We start from the raw sequence: 21,443 nt of genomic DNA, 5'->3' as shown, positions 1-21,443 counted from the left end.
AGCTCATTAGCAGCTACAGCACCAAACATCACTGAAAGGTTAAAAATAAAAGCATATCTGTGCCTTGACTTGAGTCTTATTTACCCTTAAGCAATTTAAGTCTGCAAAGTATTTGTAGTGCTGTATCTTAGAAACACAATGAAATGGCAATCCAGAAGATTTAGTCTTGTACTGTCAACAGAATAGGGTCAGAGTGATTTCCGCTTCAAACAGAAATTATGTCTCTCCTACTTTTGTTAGTGAAAGATAAGTAGTGTATTGTAGCAATATTTTAAAATGTTCCAGCTAAACACTTCCAACTCTAATCTTTCCTGCCCTTCAGCCTTCACTTGCTAAGTGCACAGTGGACAATTTCACAATTTCAGTTGTTACAGCTTTGCACTCAAATTATATTTCTGCCCCTTGGAGAAGACTGATTTTTCCTTTGTTGGATCGCTAGCATTTAACATTCACTGCAGGAAGCAGCTCTAAAGTGCTAATGGATAGGATGTCAGAGAACAGGCACCTTCATGTTAATGCAGTACTCAGCTGAGAAAGATTCAAGTGCTACCCATCTTCACACACTGGGACTCTTGCCCACACTGTAGCTGAGAATCACAATTAGGTCTTTGCAATTAGAACTATTATTTCTTCCTCACTCCCAGCACTCTGGTTGTGAATTAATGCCCGCTGTTGTTTCTGTTCAATCTTTTATGAACATAATCATTCCTCAAACTGTTATCTGAAAGGTGAAACAACAAACTTGCCTCCACTTGCAACAAGAATATAAATAGAGCTTTCATTAGCATTAGATAACTAACTGAATTCTCACCTCTATGGCATACCTACCTCCTACTTTGTCATCAGTCTTTCAGAAGCGACAGAACCAAGCCAACCACCAGTTAATCAATGCCTTATCGGCTTCTTACAAGATTGCCCACTCTGGTCCAAATCTATTACCTGAATAACATGAACTGGGACTGTGTTTGACATGGGTTATTGTTAAGGTTTGTTCTTAGCCTACTTGATAAGACATCTTTAGTACAAAACTAAGGCCTTACCTTTGTTTGGAGAATACATCAGCCCAAGCACAATAATATAAAACACTGCACGTTGGCTTCAGTGGGCTGACTAATGTTTCAAGTTAAGCATGTGTTTTAATGCTTTTCTGAATTGGGGCCTTATATGTTATATTAAGCTCCTAAAAATAAACTATTTAAAGTGTCTGTGTGTAGTCTAGGAACACTTTTCAATATCCAATATCTCAGTACATGACACGCTACTTTCTAGTTAAATTCTAAGTGCACCAATCAAAGTTAGCTGAATTGCAGATTTTGGGGACTGAAAGGGAAGACTGGTGTGAAAAAATCGCTCTTTTTTGGTCTACTGGAAACTCCAATCCAAAGGTTGGTGGACAAAAAAATTAAATTGCTTAAATCCAACCATGTTAGTTGAACAGGTCTGACAACTGCAATGAGAATATAATCTGCACAATCTATCCCTTTCATCTTCTCCACTCTTCCACATTCTGAGGTGGGTTAAGCAAAGGGAGATGTGAGAGAATGAGCCAGTGTTACAGCTTTAGTTTTACCATTTGATACAATAACATTTTTGTCTGCTATTCAGACACATATCCTTGCCAGGAATCCAATTAAAACTATGCTAATGAAGACTCTTAGGTGCTGAGCAGCCTCGGCTCTGACTGAAGTCAGTGGGAGATGAGGGCAGTCAGCATCTCACACAAGGGGCTTACAATCAGTGCCGGTGCTAGTCCATTGGGGGCCCTAAGCAGGAATATTTTGCCCCCCCCAACACACATTAATAATTAATAGAGGCCACTCTTGAACTGCTCAGGGCCCTAAGCAATTGCTTAGTCTGCTTATGCCTAGCCCCAGCTCTGCTTACAATAGCGTCTATAAACAGATTGGTTCATGTATAATGGCAGAAAGATTTCTCAGCTCTTGTCACTAATGCTCACACAGACAAAGCACAGTGTAAAGCAGTGGTGGGCAACCTGCGGCCCCTCAGGGTAATCCACTGGCGGGCCAGAAGACAGTTTGTTTACATTGACTGTCCACAGGCACAGCCATCCGCATCTTGCCATTCCCAGCCAATGGGAGCTGTGGGAAATGGCGGCCAGCACGTCCCTGCCCGCTGCTCCCATTGGCCGAGAACAGCGAACCGCGGCCACTCTGGGAGCTGCAGGTGGCCATGCCTGTGGATGGTCAATGTAAACAAATTGTCTTGCGGCCCGCCAGCGGATTACCCTGATGGGCCACGTGTGACCCGTGGGGTGCAGGTTGCCCACCACTGGTGTAAAGAGTACTGCATGTAACAATATCACTACATTTATGCATTCATTCAACTCATTTTCCACGTTTCTCAAGTCCAACAATACTCATGTTTGCACACAGTCTGTGGTGATGACGGGGGAATGGAATCTGTCCCACAGGAGAAACTCTTGTATATTTCAATTTATTCTGAATAAATGTTCAACAAAAAAATTAAAGCATTTACTTTTCTTAAAAAATGGTTTCCATGAAAGGATTTTTATATAGTCATCTAAGTAGTAATACAGTATTTATATACAAAATCTCATTTCAAACAATTTACTGTACAAAAGAAAGTATAACCATCAGTTACTCTAATGATTTCAGCAAATAATAAAATTTATGACAAATATGTACTTGGGTATAGTTTTACTATTTACAGGAATGTCAGTATTAAGCCAAGAATATTAGATAAATTATTTACAGTTGAAATTCCTTCAGAGGAAGTTCCCAAACATTTATCTTCATAAAAGGTGTCTACCTGTTGGTTTCCTTCTAGAATTTTTAGGTTATTAATGAATGAAATAAAGAATATATTTTCTATAAGAAGTATGGGCAAAACTCTGCTTGTCTTACTCATATGCTAGTGGCTCTGCTGCAGTCAGTGAGCCTGATTTTGCATACAGGTACTACCAGGCATACTCTGTGCGAGAATAAATCAGACAGGATTTGGCCCTATTTTACTAAAACATGTCAAATTATAATTTAAAAAAAATAGTGACATTCCTGCAAGTCAAAATATTAGAGAAACAAGCGTTAACAAAATATAAGCCCTTTATTAATAAAAATCTTTGGTTGGATCAATATTTTAAATTAGTTTTAACAATATTTGGTAATTATAATTCACTTCTTTCCACATAATTTCTCTTCTGGTGTCTTTTTGAACAGACTACAGAAAAAACATCTGAAGGTAATCACATACTTTATAGTAAAAACAATAAATATTACAAAACAAAGTGTGGTATTCTTAAAGTTCTATTTTAAATCTTTATATTACTTTGGCAAACAAAATAAAAATAAAAAAAGACACCCCCCCCATCCCCACCCCACTTATTTTCATGAACTATAAGTCTTTTGACATTTGGTTTTGTAACAAACCATACAGTAGACAGACTGAAAAACTTTTGTTTTTATTTTAGTTATTTGGTTTAGTGTATTGTTTAGTTTGCTTTTTCAGTATAACACCAAGAGAAGGTGTTAAAAGAAATGAGGTTCATTGCACCAATATTCTTAGGAAGTGCAGTTTATCACTAGACAAACCTTAAACTAAAAATTTACTGTACATGAAAAGAGTTGCACTGATGGGGTCTAGATATGCATTACAGATAAGGATTTTAGATTTATTTTAAGGAAATGTTATATATATAAGATAACATATTTTAAGACAAAATAAAAGTCCTGTAATTGAAGTTCTGGTCCTGTAGTTCCAGAGTAGGCAAAACTTCCATTAAAGACAATAGGATCCATATTCATCCAGAATCTACCCTTACTCTTCCTGCCATAGTCTCTGGTAGATGTTACCAGTATCAGAAAGTCTGCCACACTGGGGAGACTGTAGCCAAGCAAAATGGCTGTGACCTCCTCTTCATTGCAAAGGAGAGTGGGCTGCAGAGAAGGAGCTGGTGGGGAAAGGTGGATTCAGTGTATCCTTTCAGCAACGATGTTGCCTATATATTAGGCAGGGCAGTGTAAATTACTGTAGCTATACATGCGCTCATGATTCAGGGACACTTTTGAAAATGCTCTACAGTGCTCTGGCTGCTGGGAAATCCTATGAAATTGTGCTGGTACTGCTTCAGAACCCTTAGTAGATTATGACAAGACCACAGTACAGTCTAGGGCACTGGAGCACCTGCACCAACATGAATCGTTCACCTGATGAGCTTTTGGGGTAAGTGAACAGTTGTCAGTGGTGCACAGAGTTAGGATTAAGGTTAACGTGTGCTGCACCGACTTCATCTGCTTATTTTTCACAGTGGGGAAGTGCCCAAATGGAAGACTCTAGTGCACAGCAGACTGCTAGCAGGGTCCCTGTGGAGTCTCAGCTTTAAAAAAAAAAAAAAAGCTATTCCCCCGCCCTATCCCTGTCGATGGGGTGAATCTCCCAATGGGTAATTTACCGTGCACCAGCTTCAGTGTATCTAGCCTAGTTATATACTGTTTGATGTAAATCTTTTCAGACTCCTGACAAGGAGAGTTTTGTTTGCCTAGGATCTGCAGGTTCAAATCCAGATTATGTCTGCCAGGGGAGCTGAGCTGCATCTTTTGAAACTGAAGATGCCTTATAAGGTTTATATTGTTTCTCTTCTCCTGTTAAATGAAATGCTAGAGCACATTGTAAAATTGACTTTGCATATATTTTGTAGATCTGCTCAAAGCCTTTCAGGGATTGGCTGCCAAAAAAGATTTAAAATTATGATTTGAAATTTACTTTGGTTATTTCTTAATTAATAAGCTAAAGTCAGATTCTCAGAGAACATTTCTAAGTACCAGCATTTTGTTAACACACACTAACATCCACAGTGTTATCTAACTATGAAATATAAAAATTCCCTGCATTACTTAAAAAAAAATCCTATCAGAAATAGAATGTGGCCTTCCATATTTGTAAGAAGTGCATTTCTCACAAAGATGAGAGCAAAATGGTTGCACATACTTAAACATTCACCTGGTTGTCCATAAATCAAGTCTTGCCCTTTAAGTGATGGCTTGTTTATCAGTGGAATGCCTCAACAAAACAAAACTACCCTCCTCTTCTATACATCAATGTGATATGAATGGCAGGAGGACATGCTCCCGCTGTGGCTCCTTGAGACCTTGGGGCTGTGGTTGTTACAGTTTTCACCTTTTTTCATGTCCTTGTCTTTCCAGGTTTCTATCATTTGCAGCTTTCCCTGTTCTTCTTTCATGAACACCTCCACCATAAGAACTTTCTCTTTATGAATCTGCTGACTAATGTCCTTGGGAATGTCTGGGATAATCCAGTCCACAAAGTCACTCATAAACATGACCAAGTTCTGAAAAATAAATTTTAAGAAAATGTTAGCAAGGTCAAATGAAATGAGAATAGATATAGATATTTAGATTTTTGTTGTAGTTCAGAAGGGACAATATTCTAGGCTGGGCTTTTCTCTTCCTCACAAGCATGTTAAAGTTCCATGTATCAGCTATTTAGCTTTACCATCACTTTCCCATAAATATTAGGCGACAGAGGAAAATGGCAGGGATAGGTCTCCCTGACTGATGCAGAACAAATACAGTAGTGAGAAGACAGAGGGAAATACTGTAGTTGGTATATGGCTGTTTATGCTTGACATTAACAGTGCATGAAAAATGACTAAGTAGGCTGAGAATTTTCTGAGGGAACAGTTCACTGTTACAAAATGCTGATTTGACAAAACAGAACATTTCATAGGAACATAACCATTTTGTCAAAAATGTTGATGAAATAGTATCAAAATATTTCAATAAGGTCAAAATGTTTACTTCAATTTTGATGTTTATGTAATCCATTATATGAAATATTTTTATTTAGCAAAAAATGCAGAGATTTTGACTTTTTCCTCCCAGTTTCAGAGGAAATCAAATTTTGAAATCTTGGCATTTCCCATGGCTGGAAATTCATTTTTTGGCCTGCTCCAGAAATGACTCTAGATGAAATCCATTCAGGACCAGCATACCAGTCTATGAATCACTTAAGCAGGCTTGGTTTAAAGGCTTTTGAGGCCCTGTGCTCTATGGAAATTGGGGACCTACATTCAAATTAGGCCCAGTGACTGCCACACCTCATCTCCTGTCATGACAGAGGGGTGGCTGGGCCAAACCTGTGGAATGCTGTGACTGCTTGAGCTTTGCTCCAGCTTCTGCCAGAGCTGCACGACATGAATAGAGGCCCATCCAGCAAGCGCACCCAACCCATACCTACCTGCTACACCAAGCCCTGAATGCACCTCCCAAAAATATATATACCCCAGAAACCCTTCCCCAGTCCCCACTTATCCTGACAGCCACCCCATGTATCCCATCAGCCCTGACATACATCCCTCTCACTGAAGCCCCCAACACCACAGCCCCAGTTGCCATAGCCCCTACATCCTGGCCCCCCATTACCTCCACGGCCCGCACAATTCACTCTACTGCTTCTTAACATTCCCCACTTGCCACCACCCCTCACCCCACAGCCCTGAATCTCTTCCCGCTCACCCAATAGCCCACCAACAATTTACCCCCAGTCCCTCACCCACTGCTTTGGGATCTTCCTGGGGGCTCACCAGTGGGCCCCCCATTCCTCCCATCTTGGCTCAGCGCTCTGCTGCTGTCCCGGACTAGGGAGGCTCCTCCTGATCCTGGCTGCCCAGTGACTCTCTTCAATCCCACTGCCTGCCTCCCGCTCACAGGACAAGACGGGCTGGTGGCTAGGCCAAATTTGAATGAGTGGCATTTCTACATGGCACGTGGGGTCACAGCGCCACTCAAGTTTGGCTCATCACAATGCCACCCATCCAAATCCGGTGAGCAGAGCACCCCCTATGTTAGGGGCCCTGTGCAAGTGTACAGAGTGCCCATTGGCTATTCCAAGTCTGCACTTAAATCCTTCTTAGTCCATGCTTGTATGATTTAAGTGGGACCTAAGTGATGCACAGGCCTTGTGCCTCACCTCCCATTAAAGTTACTGGTCTATATACACTGCATGTGGTGCAGGGAGCAGTGTATCCCTGTGGGGGATACATCCTGTGGCTGTTCTGTGGCTTTGCATCATGCTTGAGAAGGTTGTGAAGATCAGTGCCCCCAAGGAGGAACTCTGACTGGTAAATGATATCCAGTGGACTCTCATCTCATTTAGTTAAGGAATAGTTTTATGTATGTATATGTGATCTCTCTTTCCTTGTTAGGAGTCTGAAAAGATTTACATCAAACAGTACCTGAAAAACTATCACAAATGCTAATCTTGCTGCTAGGACAGCCCAGAAGTCCTTTGAAATTTCATATTTGTTTTCAGACCATGGGGGTTCTCGGTAATCTTTGTATCTGTAAAACAAGACATAATAAATCAAGGATGTTGTTTTAAAATGTTCACACAATTAGGATTTAGTACAGAATATGCATTAAACACTAATTCAGATCTTTTTGATACAAATCCCTCTTACAGAAAGGCTGTGTAAAAATCCAGCCAAACAAGACAAAACTAACAGCCTGCCACAGCCTTGAAATTTTATGTGGATTAGAAGAAGACAACTCTTAAATGTTTATGCTTTCTGATCAGTATGAACAATATAAACTCAGAGTAAAGAGGGGCTGAGCTGCAAAATTCAGATCACAATCTCAACTTCTTCCAAGTTTGGGAGGTATTTTATGTTTCAGGTTCAGCTATAAGAGCAAAATACTGAACTCAAATTGATATGGTGGATCAGAACTCCAATATTTAGATTTCCACACATAGGAAGAACAGAAGATTGGAGTCAAGCTCTTGCTGAGTTGATATGAAAGAAGAATTTCACCATAGCACTGGTTTATATATTCTATGAATCTGTGATGTAACAATAGCAATTTTATTTTGTTTTTAAAAAGTATCCTGACCAAAAAATGGAAGAATTTAAATTAATACCATTATATTATAAATGTATGCAGAAATTATATCTCCATATTCTAAAATGTGATTTTACAAGAAGAAAGGGAGTGTGAGAGAAAAGATGGAATGAGAATTAAAAAGGGACTTGTGGGGAAAGGAGAGAAGAAAACACAGTGCTCTGTGTTGGACCATGAAGCCTACTCTTCCCTTCTAGTCATAATTCTACACTGAAAACATTTCAATCAAACTGGTATTTCCTCCCCCAAGAGAGATCACCTCAGGGATACAGAGGAAAGGAAAGGTAGGTAAGAGTAGATAACTTTGCTGATTCTAGCTGGTTTTTACTTTCATGTCACAGTAAAAGTGATTTTTAATTTTAATGGTCATTTTAACAGGTTAAGTTTTGATTTCTTCGACAGTTGTAAATAGTGTAAATTAAGAAAAACTCTGAATGATCTGCCTTTTTTTGTCTTGTCAATTTCTGTCATTTTCCAGTAGAAACAGACCAAAATCCTGTATTTTTTTCTGTAATGTCTCCAATCTTTGTCCTTATCTTTGCTGTTTGAATTACTTTCATTGCTGCTCTTGGCTTTGATCCCCAATTGCAGGCTTTGAGAACATTTTGAAGCTGATGCATATCTAAGTTAGCCTAGGCAAAGAATGCATTTCAACGTTGACCCAGATTTCTTGACCAGCTGAAATATTCAGCAAGAATTTTCCTTTAAAAACGCAAATAATATGGAACATTTGTTTTGATCACACTAGTTCCATGTATATTAGGATTTTAGATGGGTCTAAGACTAAGGATTTGATTCTGTCAGTGCTGAAGTCAATGGGAATTCCACACCAGGAGGGATGGGAAAATTGGGCCCACAGTGTAGACAAAGTTGCCATTATTGTCAGCTTGAACTACTGGATCAACTGGACAGTATGATGGGTAGACCTTGAAGTAGTGTCATTGCATCAGTACATCATGATTAGGGTTGGCAGACTTCAGTTTTTATTTTTTTGCATTTTTGATTAATATCTATTATTATTTTAAACAACTTCTATTTTTAAAGTTGTGGGAAACTAAGGGAGACAAGGTTGTGGTTGGAGTTAGGGAAAGTGCTGACAGTGATGTTTCAGGGAGTTCCCAGCACTGACAGCTGAGCTGCAAGGACCCAGGCGCTGAAGGGCCCAAGACATTAGGAAACATGATGCAGGGGAGGCCCAGCAAAGTGCTGGCTCAGCAAAGCAGAGACCCTGGCCAGGACTGCAAGGAGGAGGATGAGCCCCCAGCAGCAGGGAAGGTCACTCTGCTGCTGAACAGTTCCGCCTGGGAATGGCCCCTATACTCCTGCCTGGTGAGTGAGAGAGAGGAGCCGTGATGGTGGAGCTGCAGATGGCTCCCTGCATAGTTGTGGGGCCGATGACACCAGATCCCTGCAGGCACATGGATGGGGAAGGCTGCAGCCAGAGCAGAGACCCCTGGCCAGGACTGCAATGAGAAGGATGAAGATGAGCACCCAGCCGCAGAGGAGGCCACCTTTCTGCTGAATGTCTCCATCTCCAGGCAGGAGCCATTCAACAGCGGGGTGGCCTCCTGGAGGCCAGAGGCTTGCCCTCCTCCTTGCGGCCTTGGCCGGGGGTCTCTGCTCTGCCCCACCAGGACCATAGCCTTCCTTGCACTTTGTGCTGCAGGGATCCAGCATCACTGGCCCCACAGCGAGTCTCTGCAGCTTCTGCATCATGGCCCGATTCCCTCACTCCTGTGACAGCAAGGCTGCAGATGCTCTCTGCACTACTACAGGGCCAGAGACAGCCAATCCTTGCAGACACAAGGTGCACGGGGGAGGCTGCATTTGTGCCATTTGTAACAGATGGATTTTTTTCCCCCGTCTATTTTGGTGCGTCAGTTGAAATCAATGTTTACTGACATCTATCGATTTAAATCGATTCCTGCCAAGCCTAATCATGATGCAAAATTGTGACATCTTGGCAAAATGTCATCTTGTTGCCCCAAAGCATCAGTATGCTGTGAAGTGACTGCATCAAAACATCATGTCACAGCACAACATTACGATGTGGTGATATTTTACAAGCCTCAAAAATAGAATCATGGAAACATAAGATCATCTCAGTAAAATGGCACCATCCTGGAATAAGCATGTTGCAGAAGACCCTCCTATGACTACCAGTATCTCCCTCTAGTTCTGTAGTGACTTGATGTGATGCAGAGCCTTTTTGGCCAAGCAAAGGAGAGAAGTGCCTTGCACTGACCCACCAGCAGCTTTGGGTGATTAAGAAAGTGGTGTTGCCCTATCCTGAGCTGGAAGGATGCTGGTTATGACTTTTTAAAAGTGGAGGAGGTTATGACTTTTTAAACTCACCAATCATGCTAGATCCTGAAATTGGATAGGGGAGTTCCATACAATGTTGGAAGTTTGAGTTTTTTTTTTTTTTTTTTGCTCCCTCCTGTAACCCAAATAGTTGATAAATATTTTGTCAGCAATAAACACTTTTCAAATGCCCTGACAAGTATTTAATGTTTACTCATTTTCTCAAACTAAGCAATGTATATGCTACAAGTGCTGTGGTAACTTTACCTATATGCAAAGATTTCAATGGTAACTGCTCTCTCTATTGGATAAAGAAGACTGAGCTGCCAATAGACTACAATAGGACCTAAATCAGGTGGTATGTGACTGTGTAACTATGAGTCCCACCAGACACATGAAGAAGCTAGTACCTCCATTCAACAGGGAAAATAACTTAAAATGGCTATCATTCAAGAGAGTACCTGCATATCTGAACCTCGTAGCCAAGTTCCATTGGGTCATTTGGAGCTGTTCCTCCTTGAAAATCGCTGACATTAAAAGAGGATAGCGTATGGTTCACGAAGCCATGCATGGTGCCATTCTCACTGTACATATACAGGTACACGAGGCGTGGAATGAAGTCAGATGTGAATGAGATCACAAATGCCTAAGCCATAAGAGTAAAGAATGAACGCAATATTCAGGTAATGTTTAGTGGATAATATACTCAAGTGCATCTTCCCCACATAATGCTTATGAATCGAAGAAATGGTATACAGTGGGCTGATTCAGACAATAAGTCTAAGTCTGCAGCCCATGGGATGCTAAGGATATGGAAACCTCATCAGTGTGATGTTTGCTGCTCAAGTTCCAGAGCTGCATGGTGTCAAGTATAAGTAGCTTCATGTTGGCTGAGATCTCTATGTAAATAACTTCAGCTCCCTGGGGAATCCAGATATTGTCCCCGTTTTCATTACTCGGTCCCCATCACCCTTATGTAGCACAAAACCTCTATTCTTCGAATTCCACAAACACATGTACTAGTCCTGGACACACTACTTTTTCTGTTCCCACTTCAGCTCCCTCTCAACCCCTATCGCAAGCCCTCACATTCTGTGTTTAGGGTAGACAGAAAGAGAAGATTGCAGACTGAGCTTTGGGAGTTGAAGATGGGGGCTCCAAACAAATGACCTTGCAGAGACCCCAGATTTGTTTCAGCTGGCCCTGCATATCAGATAATAGCTGATCACAACAAAAAGGGAACAAGATCTCCTTGTAACAAAAGCTGCTAAAGATCACTACAACTTGATCAACCATGATCAGACCCAGACTCTAGAGTTTCTTAGACTTTGCAGAGTTTTTTTGTTTGTTTTTTTGTTTTGGTCTTTTGCTATTCTTAGATAAATGACTAGAATAAATAAATAGCAGGTATTTTTCTTTTTAAATACCAGTAATATTTCCAACCTTAAAGGTGTCTTAGATTTTACTGTGCTTTTCTGTTGTGTATTAATTATATTAATTCTATGACTGTACAGAATAACTTGTGCAACATTGCTAAAAAGCAAAACACCATGCTATTCCCCTCTGCTCCAATTACAACTGGTCCCAGATGGATTGTATAAGCTCTGATTGATTGCTCTGGATGTACTTTTATGTGCTGCAAATAACTTATGGTGAACCAACTCTTTAAATGCCCTCTGCTTTGCAAAAATCTGTTAATTTTAATGAGGTTTTTAACTAGATCAAGATAAAACAGCAAGCATGTTGGGCCAGATGGCCTTTTTACAGTCACTAAAATTTCTTATTCTCCTCAGGTTTTATAAATAAGCGTGATATACAGAGTGCAAGGACAGACAATTTAGTTGTGTTCTCAATAGCTTTGGCTTTTCTCATTTATTGCTATCATGAAAGACTGTAATTTGCGTGCAGCTCATGTATGTGCAGTACAAAAAGTTTTACTTATGCTATGATAGAAAACAGAGAGTAGATTGATTAAGGTAAGGAGAACAACAGTGGTTAATGCCTGAAGAGATTGCAGGGAGGAATGTGGAGAATAGGAAGATTTTCTAAGGCAAAAGAGGAGAAGCAGAAAAGATGAGAAAGGGGAAATTAAAGGCAGAACACCAAAATATAAGACTGATTGGGAACTAGCTCTGCCAACAATTCTGGGTGCTGCCTCTGAGACTTCCCTGCTTGGAAATAAGGGCTTGATCCAAAGTCCTCTGAAGTCAGTGGAAGTCCTTCCATTGATTTCAATGGGTTTTGGATCAGTCTTCAGTGAGAAATCACTTCCCAAGTTACTGAGGTGCATGGTGGAGCTAACCTGCTTGGAGGGAGGGAGATGGGCTATATGCTCTTTGCTATCCCGAGGACCACTTCTGAGTGGCCTCTCATCTTCTCCTTCCAGTTGGAAGAAGACTCCATAGTGACAACTGTCCAGGAGCTAGAGAGAGAGAGCTTAAAAGTAGAGCTGTGCAAATAATAGATTTGTTTAGTTTTCTGTCAAGTCTGAAAATTCAAGAAAACAATAATTTTGAGTTGACCAGAAAATGAAAATTTTCAAAACTTTTAGTGAATAGAAAAGTTAAAAAAATTCATTTTGGGTCACACAAAATGTTTTGTTCTACTCAAAACAAAAGGCTCCATTTTGATTTTGATTCTTTTTCTTTTTTAATTTTTACAAAATGAAATTCAAGGTAATTTCAAAATAAAAAGTCATTTTGAATCAAAATGTTTAATTTGAAATGTTGAAATGAAACATTTTTACTTTTTCAGAATTTTTTGTAGGCTATTTCTTTTTGACCAAAGCAATTCAACAAAATCTATACAAATTTGCACAGTGTTTCAGTTGACCCACATCTGCATTTTTTCCTGAAAAAAATTTTGGTTGAAAGATTTCATCCAGATCTATTTATAAGATAATGTAAGGGGAAATCACATCCTTAGAACTTAAGGCTGGGAGAAAACCAGAGACTCCACAGATGCATGGTATTCAAGACAAGCCACGCCACATGTCCAGCATTGTCTCCTCTCTTGTTGTTTCTAAACCCTCTTTTCACCTTGTTTGTAACTTTGACACAGATCTAACTTTTGGTGGGTGTGAAGGGACTATGAGATGAAATAGTGTTTGTTTGTGTACCACATGGAATACACCCCCACAGAAAAATGTGTAAATGTAAACAAAAGTCAGAGCTATTCTACTGTTTTAACCCCAGTATAAAAGTTTTCTGAAGACTCGAATGATCCAAAGCAGTCTGATTATATGACACATCGAAGTAGTCTTGCATGTTTTCCTAAGGGCCTAGTCTGCACTCATTGAAGTGAATGAAAACATTCTTATTAATTTCCGTAGTTGCACAGAGTCCTAAAGACATGGATCATATCCAATCTTCCTAATATGAACACATCAGATCCCCAGGTGGTGTAAACTGAATGCAGTCAAGCTAAACTGACGTGCACCAGGTGAAGATCTGGCCCAATATGTGTAGAGGGGTAACAGGTTTTTTAAATTAGCATTTGTTTAAAAATGTGGTCAAGGAAAGATATTTAAAAAATATCTAGACCACTAGGAAGCAAGCCTAGTTTAAGGTCAGCAGATGCAGTAAAAATAGTCTGGAAAAAGATGCCAAGGCTACCACTGATTATGTTTACTATGGCTTTTATTGCCAACTAGCCTTTAGTACTGAACCTTTTAATTTTGCAAGTTTTTATAATGCATAAATAATATATGATACGCTGTGACAATGTAAAACTAAACCCTGGACCTGATTCTCTAGTTGATGAGCTTCTTTAAATCATGTGACTCCACTGACTTCAGTGGAAATTAGTTAGAAGAAAACCAGTGTAATGGAGTGGAGAATCAGGCCCATTGCATTCAAATTTTACTGACAAAGAATTACTTACATTTATTATTACAGCAAGTTTTCCTACACCTCTGAGGATATTATACCAGATTCCTATGGGAAAGACAAACATGGTGGTAAATGCTTTCAGATTGTTAAACTTATCGTTGTTAACTGAAAATATCATGTATCTGCCACGTCTCATGATTGCACATCACTACTTTATTTAGTTTGTCTTCAGTTTGTAACAAACCCTATTTCAGACAACAGAAACCAACAGGAGCCTAAAATATGGCTCCATACATCCATATTTAGACACCTGCCTCATTTTTAAAAGCACCTGAGCCAGCCACTCTTTTGCGGGGGAGAGGGGGGAGAGAAAGGCAAGGTTACTGCAAAATGGAAGAAAGTAGCCAGTATATAAGCAAAAAAATCATGAAGCTTGATCAAATGGGCCCAAATAATTTTCTGTAGGAAGGAGGAAAAAAATGACACATGGGGAACTAGAATCTCAACAGAAGATCCCTTTGCAGAATATATTGCTCTGTTGAGAGTACCAATCTTAAGGGATCTGTCATAAACTAGGGCTTTCCACATGGATGCCTTATTTCTTTGCATTGCCTCTGCCCTCCTCACCAGCAGCATGGTTCTAATGAAGCCACTCTGGTAAGGTTTCTCCTTGCTGCTCACTTCACTGTATCTGGGAACCCCTGAGCATGGTTTCTGCAGTATGGAGGCTGTGCATGCAAAAGATATACTGACAGCATATTAACTTAGTATCAACCGTGGGGGTGTGCTGGAAGGACGATGCACAAAGATCACCCAGTCCCACTGTGCAGTCTCTCCTTATATTCTGTGGTGTCTTGGTATAACACACTGATTTTGTGTATATGATAACGCACCCAACCAGCAACTGTCCCCCTAGGATTGTAACAACCTTCTGGTTACTAATCACAGCTAAAAGAGTTCTCCTTTAGCTCAAGTACTAGGGGCCTGTGGTTTTGGTGCTGAATGTCCCAGGTTTGATCTGTGCCAATGACTCTGGTATCTAGATGTATAAGGTCACAGTTCCATGACAAAACAGCACCCCAGCTGGGACTTGAGCTTCTGTAGCCCTTAGACACTCAAGATGAGTTTGTCTAACATCTACTGGTTTGGTGCGTGTTTACTATACATAAAGTTTCCAGGGACTAGTACTTTGTAACCTAGAGAATCCTATGTAATTAAGATAAACCCTGAGCAACTAATAAGCACAGGGGTGCTGGAACAAATTGTATAGCAAGGCTCCTGAGAGGCATTGAATCAAACTTTAAATCATGTATATGATAGAAACCACTTCAAGTCAGGTAGTGCAGCAGCACCCTCAGCACCTCTAGTTCTAGCATCTATGAATAAACAGACGGTCAATTCCACCTTTCTCATCATTTATTTTGAATCTGGTCATTGTTAGTATATCTCTTTTTAGCAACAGTGACTTAATTCGTGTTTCAGAAAAACTAAGGGAGCAGACAAAAGCATCTGTTTTTCCAGCAGAGTTGTAACAGAATCAGATATAGGGCCTTCTTCTGCTCATGTTTAAAGGCCAATCTTGGGCTGTGTACCAGTTGTGCTTGGTGAAGAGCTGATTGTGGGGAGCAGGAGTAGGCCCCTGGTCACTGCCAGTGATTGCATAGGATTTCTATTATCTAGATTCTAGAACATCCCCTCTCATTATGCATGCTCCTCCTTTCTGTCTGTTGATTCCTGTCTCAAGCCTTATGTGGTTTTCTTCATGACAAGGTGATATTCTGGCCCTGTGGAACCTTGGCAGAAACTCATTTTAATCTGAAATTCTCCTCAAATATCTCACTAGCACTGAATTACAATACACAGACATTTTAAAAACACAGCAGTTGCTGAAGAAGCCAGGGAACTCACACAAACTACAGAAAAAAGGATGTGATGGTGATGGCAACAATTTGACAAAAGGAAAGGAAAAGACCACAGAAACAACCCTTCATGTGTCCTTCAATACCTAGGCACAGTGGGGAGCATTCAGAAATGCCCCAGAACTGTGGAACACATTGTATGGTAATTAACCGTAGATTTTCTTTGCTCAGATTGACTATACTATAACGTGAATAATTCTTTTCATTGAGTTTTCTGTTTGTGAATTTCCAGTATCCCAATTAACTGGTAATGAGGGAAAATAGCTTGTAGGGGCAAATCCATCTCTCATCTCCTCTGCCGTCAAGAGATCCCTCAGGTAGCGGACCTGGTTCTGTGCTTCTATGCAATTGTAGGACCTGGTTTCAGCCAGATCCACTGCTGTTTCTAGCCTCCAATGTCCCAGAATTCATACTGGCCAGGAAGGAAGCAGCTGAAATAACTCCCACATGTTTCAACAGTCACTCAGTCTCCCCTTTGCCCCTATGTATCTCCCCTGCCCAGCTGAGGATCTGGAGTTTTTAATGCAGAAGCTTTTGTTTCCGCAATAAAACTTGCATGGCCAGGAAGAACTATTGATGTGGAAAACCATGCACTGTATCTCATTGTTTTATTGATCATTCCTGATCCTCAGATGTTTTATGCTAACTTAATAAAATATTAATCTGAATTTAAAACACTGCTCTTAATATTTTAAAAGTAAAGCTTTGATAAGTTATGACAATTCACAGCTAAGTTACACTCTAATGTTTTCAATTGTACTATAAAGATCTTCCTGTTAATTAACCCAACTCAGCATAAAAAAATTCCTGCCATCAATCAATAAATAAAAAAGGAGTAACATTATCTCATGACTAGGCTATTTGGTAATCTACTTACCTATATCTTTTGCTCTGACTGCAACTGGTCTTCTAAGCTCAGTGACAAATTTCTTTGCATCTAAACGTATTTCAATGATGTTGTTCAACAACGCAAACAAAGGAGCCAGCGGGAAGGATGCAACAAACAAGGTTACAAATCCAAACTGGATAACTGAAAAGAGAAACTGTTTCACTGAGAGTGCTCTGCAATTATGAACTGTGCTTTGGTGTGTTACAACAAATTAATGCTTCCCCCGTAAATGTTTCTACAAACCCTAACAACATAGAGAGACTTGCTAGTTATACCTCACACAAATTTCTATATGTAGTTGATTAATTGGTACTTCATCCAAGCATAAAGAGCCATAAGTCCCTGTTCTGATAGTTTGTGCTGGTCAGGCAAAACAACCACAAAGATGCCCTAAAGGGGCAGCTGGGAATTCTTTTGACATAATTAAATCCCCTGAGTGGTGCAAAGATGGTTTAGCCAGGTTTAGGCCACCTGCTCCCCATCTGAATAGGAAGCATGTCAGAGGCAGGGAGGAGTCATGCTGGGAGTGGGGCTGGAATGTACCACACTTCAATCAGCCCTGGAATGGTGCTTATGAGACTGCAGCAACCAGCATAATGCAGAGCAATCCTTAGCATCCTCCAGAATGAGGGGAATGGAAAGGTGGATTACAGCTACCCGTTCCCTGCTCCTTCAACAGCAGTAAGCTGACACTCTATGCTTAAATTAAGTACTAATTAATCAATTACTAATAGGGCTGACAAGTGATTAAAAATTAATTGCTATTATTCGCACTGTTAATAATAGAATACCATTTATTTAAATATTTTTGGATGTTTTCTACATTTTCAAATATACTGATTTTAATTACAACAAAATACAAAGTGTACAGTGCTCACTTAAAATTTATTTTTCATTACAAGCATTTGTACTGTAAAAAAACAAAATAGTGTTTTTCAATTCACCTAATACAAATACTGTAGTGCAATTTCTTTATCATGAAAGTTGAATGTACAAATGTAGAATTATGTACAAAAAACTTGCATTCAAAAATAAAACAATGTAAAATTTTAGAGCCTGCAGGTCCATTCAGTCCCACTTCTTGTTCAGCCAATCAAGTTTGTTTACATTTGCAAGAGATAATGCTACCTGCTTCTTGTTTATAATGTCACCTGAAAGTGAGAACAGGTGTTCTCACGGCACTGTTGTAGCTGGCATCGCAAGAGATTTACGTGCCAGATGCTCTAAAGATTCACATGTCCCTTCATGCTTCAACCACCATTCCAGGGGACATGCGTCCATGCTGATGACGGGTTCTGCTCGATAATGATCCAAAGCAGTGCGGACTGACGCATGTTCATTTTCATTATCTGAGTCAGATGCCACCAGCAGAAGGTTGATTTTCTTTTTTGGTGGTTTGGGTTCTGTAGTTTCCGCATTGGAGTGTTGCTCTTTTAAGACTTCTGAAAGCATGCTCCACACCTCATCCCTCTCAGATTTTGGAAGGCACTTCAGATTCTTAAATCTTGGGTCAAGTGCTGTAGTTATCTTTAGAAATCTCACACTGATACCTTCTTTGCATTTTGTGAAATCTGCAGTGAAAGTGTTCTTAAAATGAACAACATGTGTTGGGTCATCATCCGAGACTGCTATAAACATGAAATATATGGCAGAATGCGGGTAAAACAGAGCAGGGGACATGCAATTCTCCCCCAAGGTGCTCAGTCAGAAATTTAATTAACGCTTATTTTTTTTTAGTGAGCATCATCAGTATGAAAGCATGTCCTCTGGAATGGTGCCCGAAGCATGAAGGGGCATACGAATGTTTAGCATATCTGGAACATAAATACCTTGCTATGCTGGCTACAAAAGTGCCATGCAAATGCCTATTCTCACTTTCTGGTGACATTGTAAATAAGAAGAGGGCAGCATTATCTCCATTAAAGGCAAACAAACTTTTTTGTCTTAGCAATTGGTGGAACAAGAAGTAAGACTGAATGGACTTGTAGGTTCTGAAGTTTTACATTGTTTTGTTTTTGACTGCAGTTATGTAACAAAAAAAATCTACATTTGTAAGTTGCACTTTCAGGACGAAGAGATTGCACTATGGTACTTGTATGAGGTGAATTGAAAAATACAATTTCTTTTGTTTATCATTTTTACAGTGCAAATATTTGTAAGCAAAAATAATATATACTTTGATTTCAGTTACAACACAGAATACAATATGTATGAAAATGTAGAAAAACATCCACAAAATTTAATAAACTTTGGTGGGTATTCTATTATTTAACAGTGCAATTGAGTTAATTGCATGAGTTAACTGTGATTAATCAACAGCCCTAATTACTAAATAACAATTTGTGTGTGATCTGTGTGAGATTGCTGGAGTATCTGTGAGGATTCAGCCCAGAATTCAGGAAACAGGGCCAAATTTTATGCTCTCTTAAACCAGAATTAACTCTACTAACTTCAGTGGAGTTATTGCTGGTGTACAGGGGTGCAACTGAGAGCAAAATTTGTCTCTTGGAGCTAAATGTAAATGGAGCTATAAATATAGTATATTTCAAACTGTGTGTTAAACTGTAACAAAGATCAACAGATAACACCTGGTATTTCAGTACTGTATCGAGGTATCTGGAACCATGGCTGTCAGCTATTACCACAAACATATGGTATGGAAGATAGAAGCCAGCCCTTTTCCACTTGAGCTGTTGTTATAGGGCTCTTTTATCTTCTCTAGGTTAGCCACTCTAGGACAGTGGTATACATACACACACACAGGCATTATGCCATACCGTATGAACCAGTTAGTCACCTGTAGCAGCCAGCAGGGTTTCAGTTACTGCCAGGGGGGACATTTTTATAAAGTAATGTAACATGAATCATATCTGCTAGTTCAAAGAACTCAACTCACCATCTCCACAGTTATAGTCATTACAGTTTAAACTTAATTATTTTCCACTTCACTCACTCATTTCCATGTATTCTGGAGTAAGCCCAGCAAAGGGTTCCAAGTTATAGTCCACTTCATAGCGTTGTTTTTTTTTCATATGCTCCTCATGATCTAAAGAGCGTTGTTGCTTTAATTTGATATATCTGATTAATTTCTTCATTTTTCTGGAAGAAAAAAAATGATCAGCTTAGCAGGTCTTTTTCCCCATTAAAAAAGCACCCCCTGTTTGGATGGTTCAGGAATGACAGTTAAATTCATGCTAATAGACACAAAAAAAGCCTTATATCATCAGTTTTCATAATCTGTACAAAAACTGTGTAAAAGCCAAAGGTAAAGACAAGCAATTAGGGATCAGCACTCACTGATATTCAAATCTGGTAACAACTGAACCAAATACTGAACATCAAACTCAGCAGTAAAGAGTATAAAATCAATAGTCTAACACTTTTCAAAGAAGTCCGCATGTTACAAAAATGCATGAGGGGTTTGAAAATGCTATGGGGTACAAAGGCACAGCTATATTGCAGGCATAGTCTTGCTGTAAAGATTTCTTGCACGAGGACTATAAACCAAAAGAAGCCAGATGTTTGCATCATAAAAGGTTGATATGCAGTGTACTTTACGTATGGTATAAAATGAAGGTAACTATATTACTTACGGGATACCAATCTCAAAGAGATTATTCTGAATCAGCTGTTTGCCCAACATGATAATACTAAGCTGGATGCACAATTCCATTAAGCAACCACCAGGGGCACACTAAAGCCAAGAAAGGAGATTAAGTCAGCATTTTTGCCAAATCATTTGATCGTGAATTCACTGTTATTTTCTTGATCAATGATGAATATGCACAAGATAAATTGCAATTACCTCTTCCATTCGGAAAGAATGAAAAATGTAGACATAATCTCCTGGACGTCCAACAAATCTAGGATAGTTTGGAAACAATGGTTAGAATTATATTCTACCTTTTTATACATCTGATCCTGCAGTCCTTCATGTAAAATAGCTAATTCTTTGAATGAGAGTTACACATGCCCAAGGACTTTAGGATCAGTTAATAATTTGTCATCACATAGTAAAGTTCAGAAAGGACAATTTTAGGTACTTGTGTTTGGAATATTTTATTTTTTAAATTTAATTGGTGAATTAGTTAAATTATAAAGTTTTTTCCAAGTTTCCTCTATACATCCTAAGTATTACAGAAACATATCTGCAAACTTATTTTAAAAGTACATCTAACAAAGAAAAATAAACGAATTTTAGTTAAAATGAGATAACATGAGGAGATGAGAAAGAGAAATGGGAAGTCAAGTAAGGGGACAATACCAGGAGAGAGAGAGAGACAGATAAATTCTATGGATCACACTTTAGATGTCTTTAGATGTATCTTTAGATGTATGTAAGACTCCCAGTACTAGCTGCACACTGAGACTCAACCAGAACATGTCCCTACAAAAATAATCTCAGAGTAACAGCTGAAATTTTAAACTATATGTCTAGGTTACTCACCGGCCTTTGAAGAAAGCAACATAGAAAATGGGAGTGTAGGCATTGACAAATTTCAGAAGGAAGGCCTTGAAGATCAGCCGCTCTTCAAAACTCTTGTCTGTTTTGGGGACCTCTGAAGTAAACAAGACACACATAAAGGAAACTTCTGGACTGGAAAGT

At 39.5% G+C, this 21,443-nt stretch overlaps 1 protein-coding gene across 6 annotated transcripts in view; it reads right to left on the bottom strand.

Annotated features, from left to right (window-relative positions):
• Positions 1-5,065: 5,065 nt before the first annotated feature.
• ANO1 (anoctamin 1) overlaps positions 5,066-21,443 on the bottom strand; it is a 116,499-nt gene continuing 100,121 nt past the window's right edge. For all 6 annotated transcript variants that reach the window (XM_077820152.1, XM_077820155.1, XM_077820153.1 and 3 more), the window contains 9 exons: positions 21,285-21,396; positions 20,643-20,700; positions 20,431-20,531; positions 19,791-19,936; positions 16,826-16,978; positions 14,082-14,134; positions 10,661-10,845; positions 7,232-7,337; positions 5,066-5,326 (listed from right to left, as the gene is read on the bottom strand). In XM_077820152.1, the coding sequence (XP_077676278.1) occupies positions 5,066-5,326; positions 7,232-7,337; positions 10,661-10,845; positions 14,082-14,134; positions 16,826-16,978; positions 19,791-19,936; positions 20,431-20,531; positions 20,643-20,700; positions 21,285-21,396 (1,175 nt within the window). The remainder of the gene's footprint in view (positions 5,327-7,231; positions 7,338-10,660; positions 10,846-14,081; positions 14,135-16,825; positions 16,979-19,790; positions 19,937-20,430; positions 20,532-20,642; positions 20,701-21,284; positions 21,397-21,443) is intronic.

This window comes from Eretmochelys imbricata, chromosome 6, assembly GCF_965152235.1.
Source record: "Eretmochelys imbricata isolate rEreImb1 chromosome 6, rEreImb1.hap1, whole genome shotgun sequence".
Classification (NCBI taxonomy): domain Eukaryota; kingdom Metazoa; phylum Chordata; order Testudines; family Cheloniidae; genus Eretmochelys; species Eretmochelys imbricata.
The sequence above is the reverse complement of the archived record's forward strand: the minus strand, read 5'-3'. Positions and strand labels throughout refer to the sequence as shown.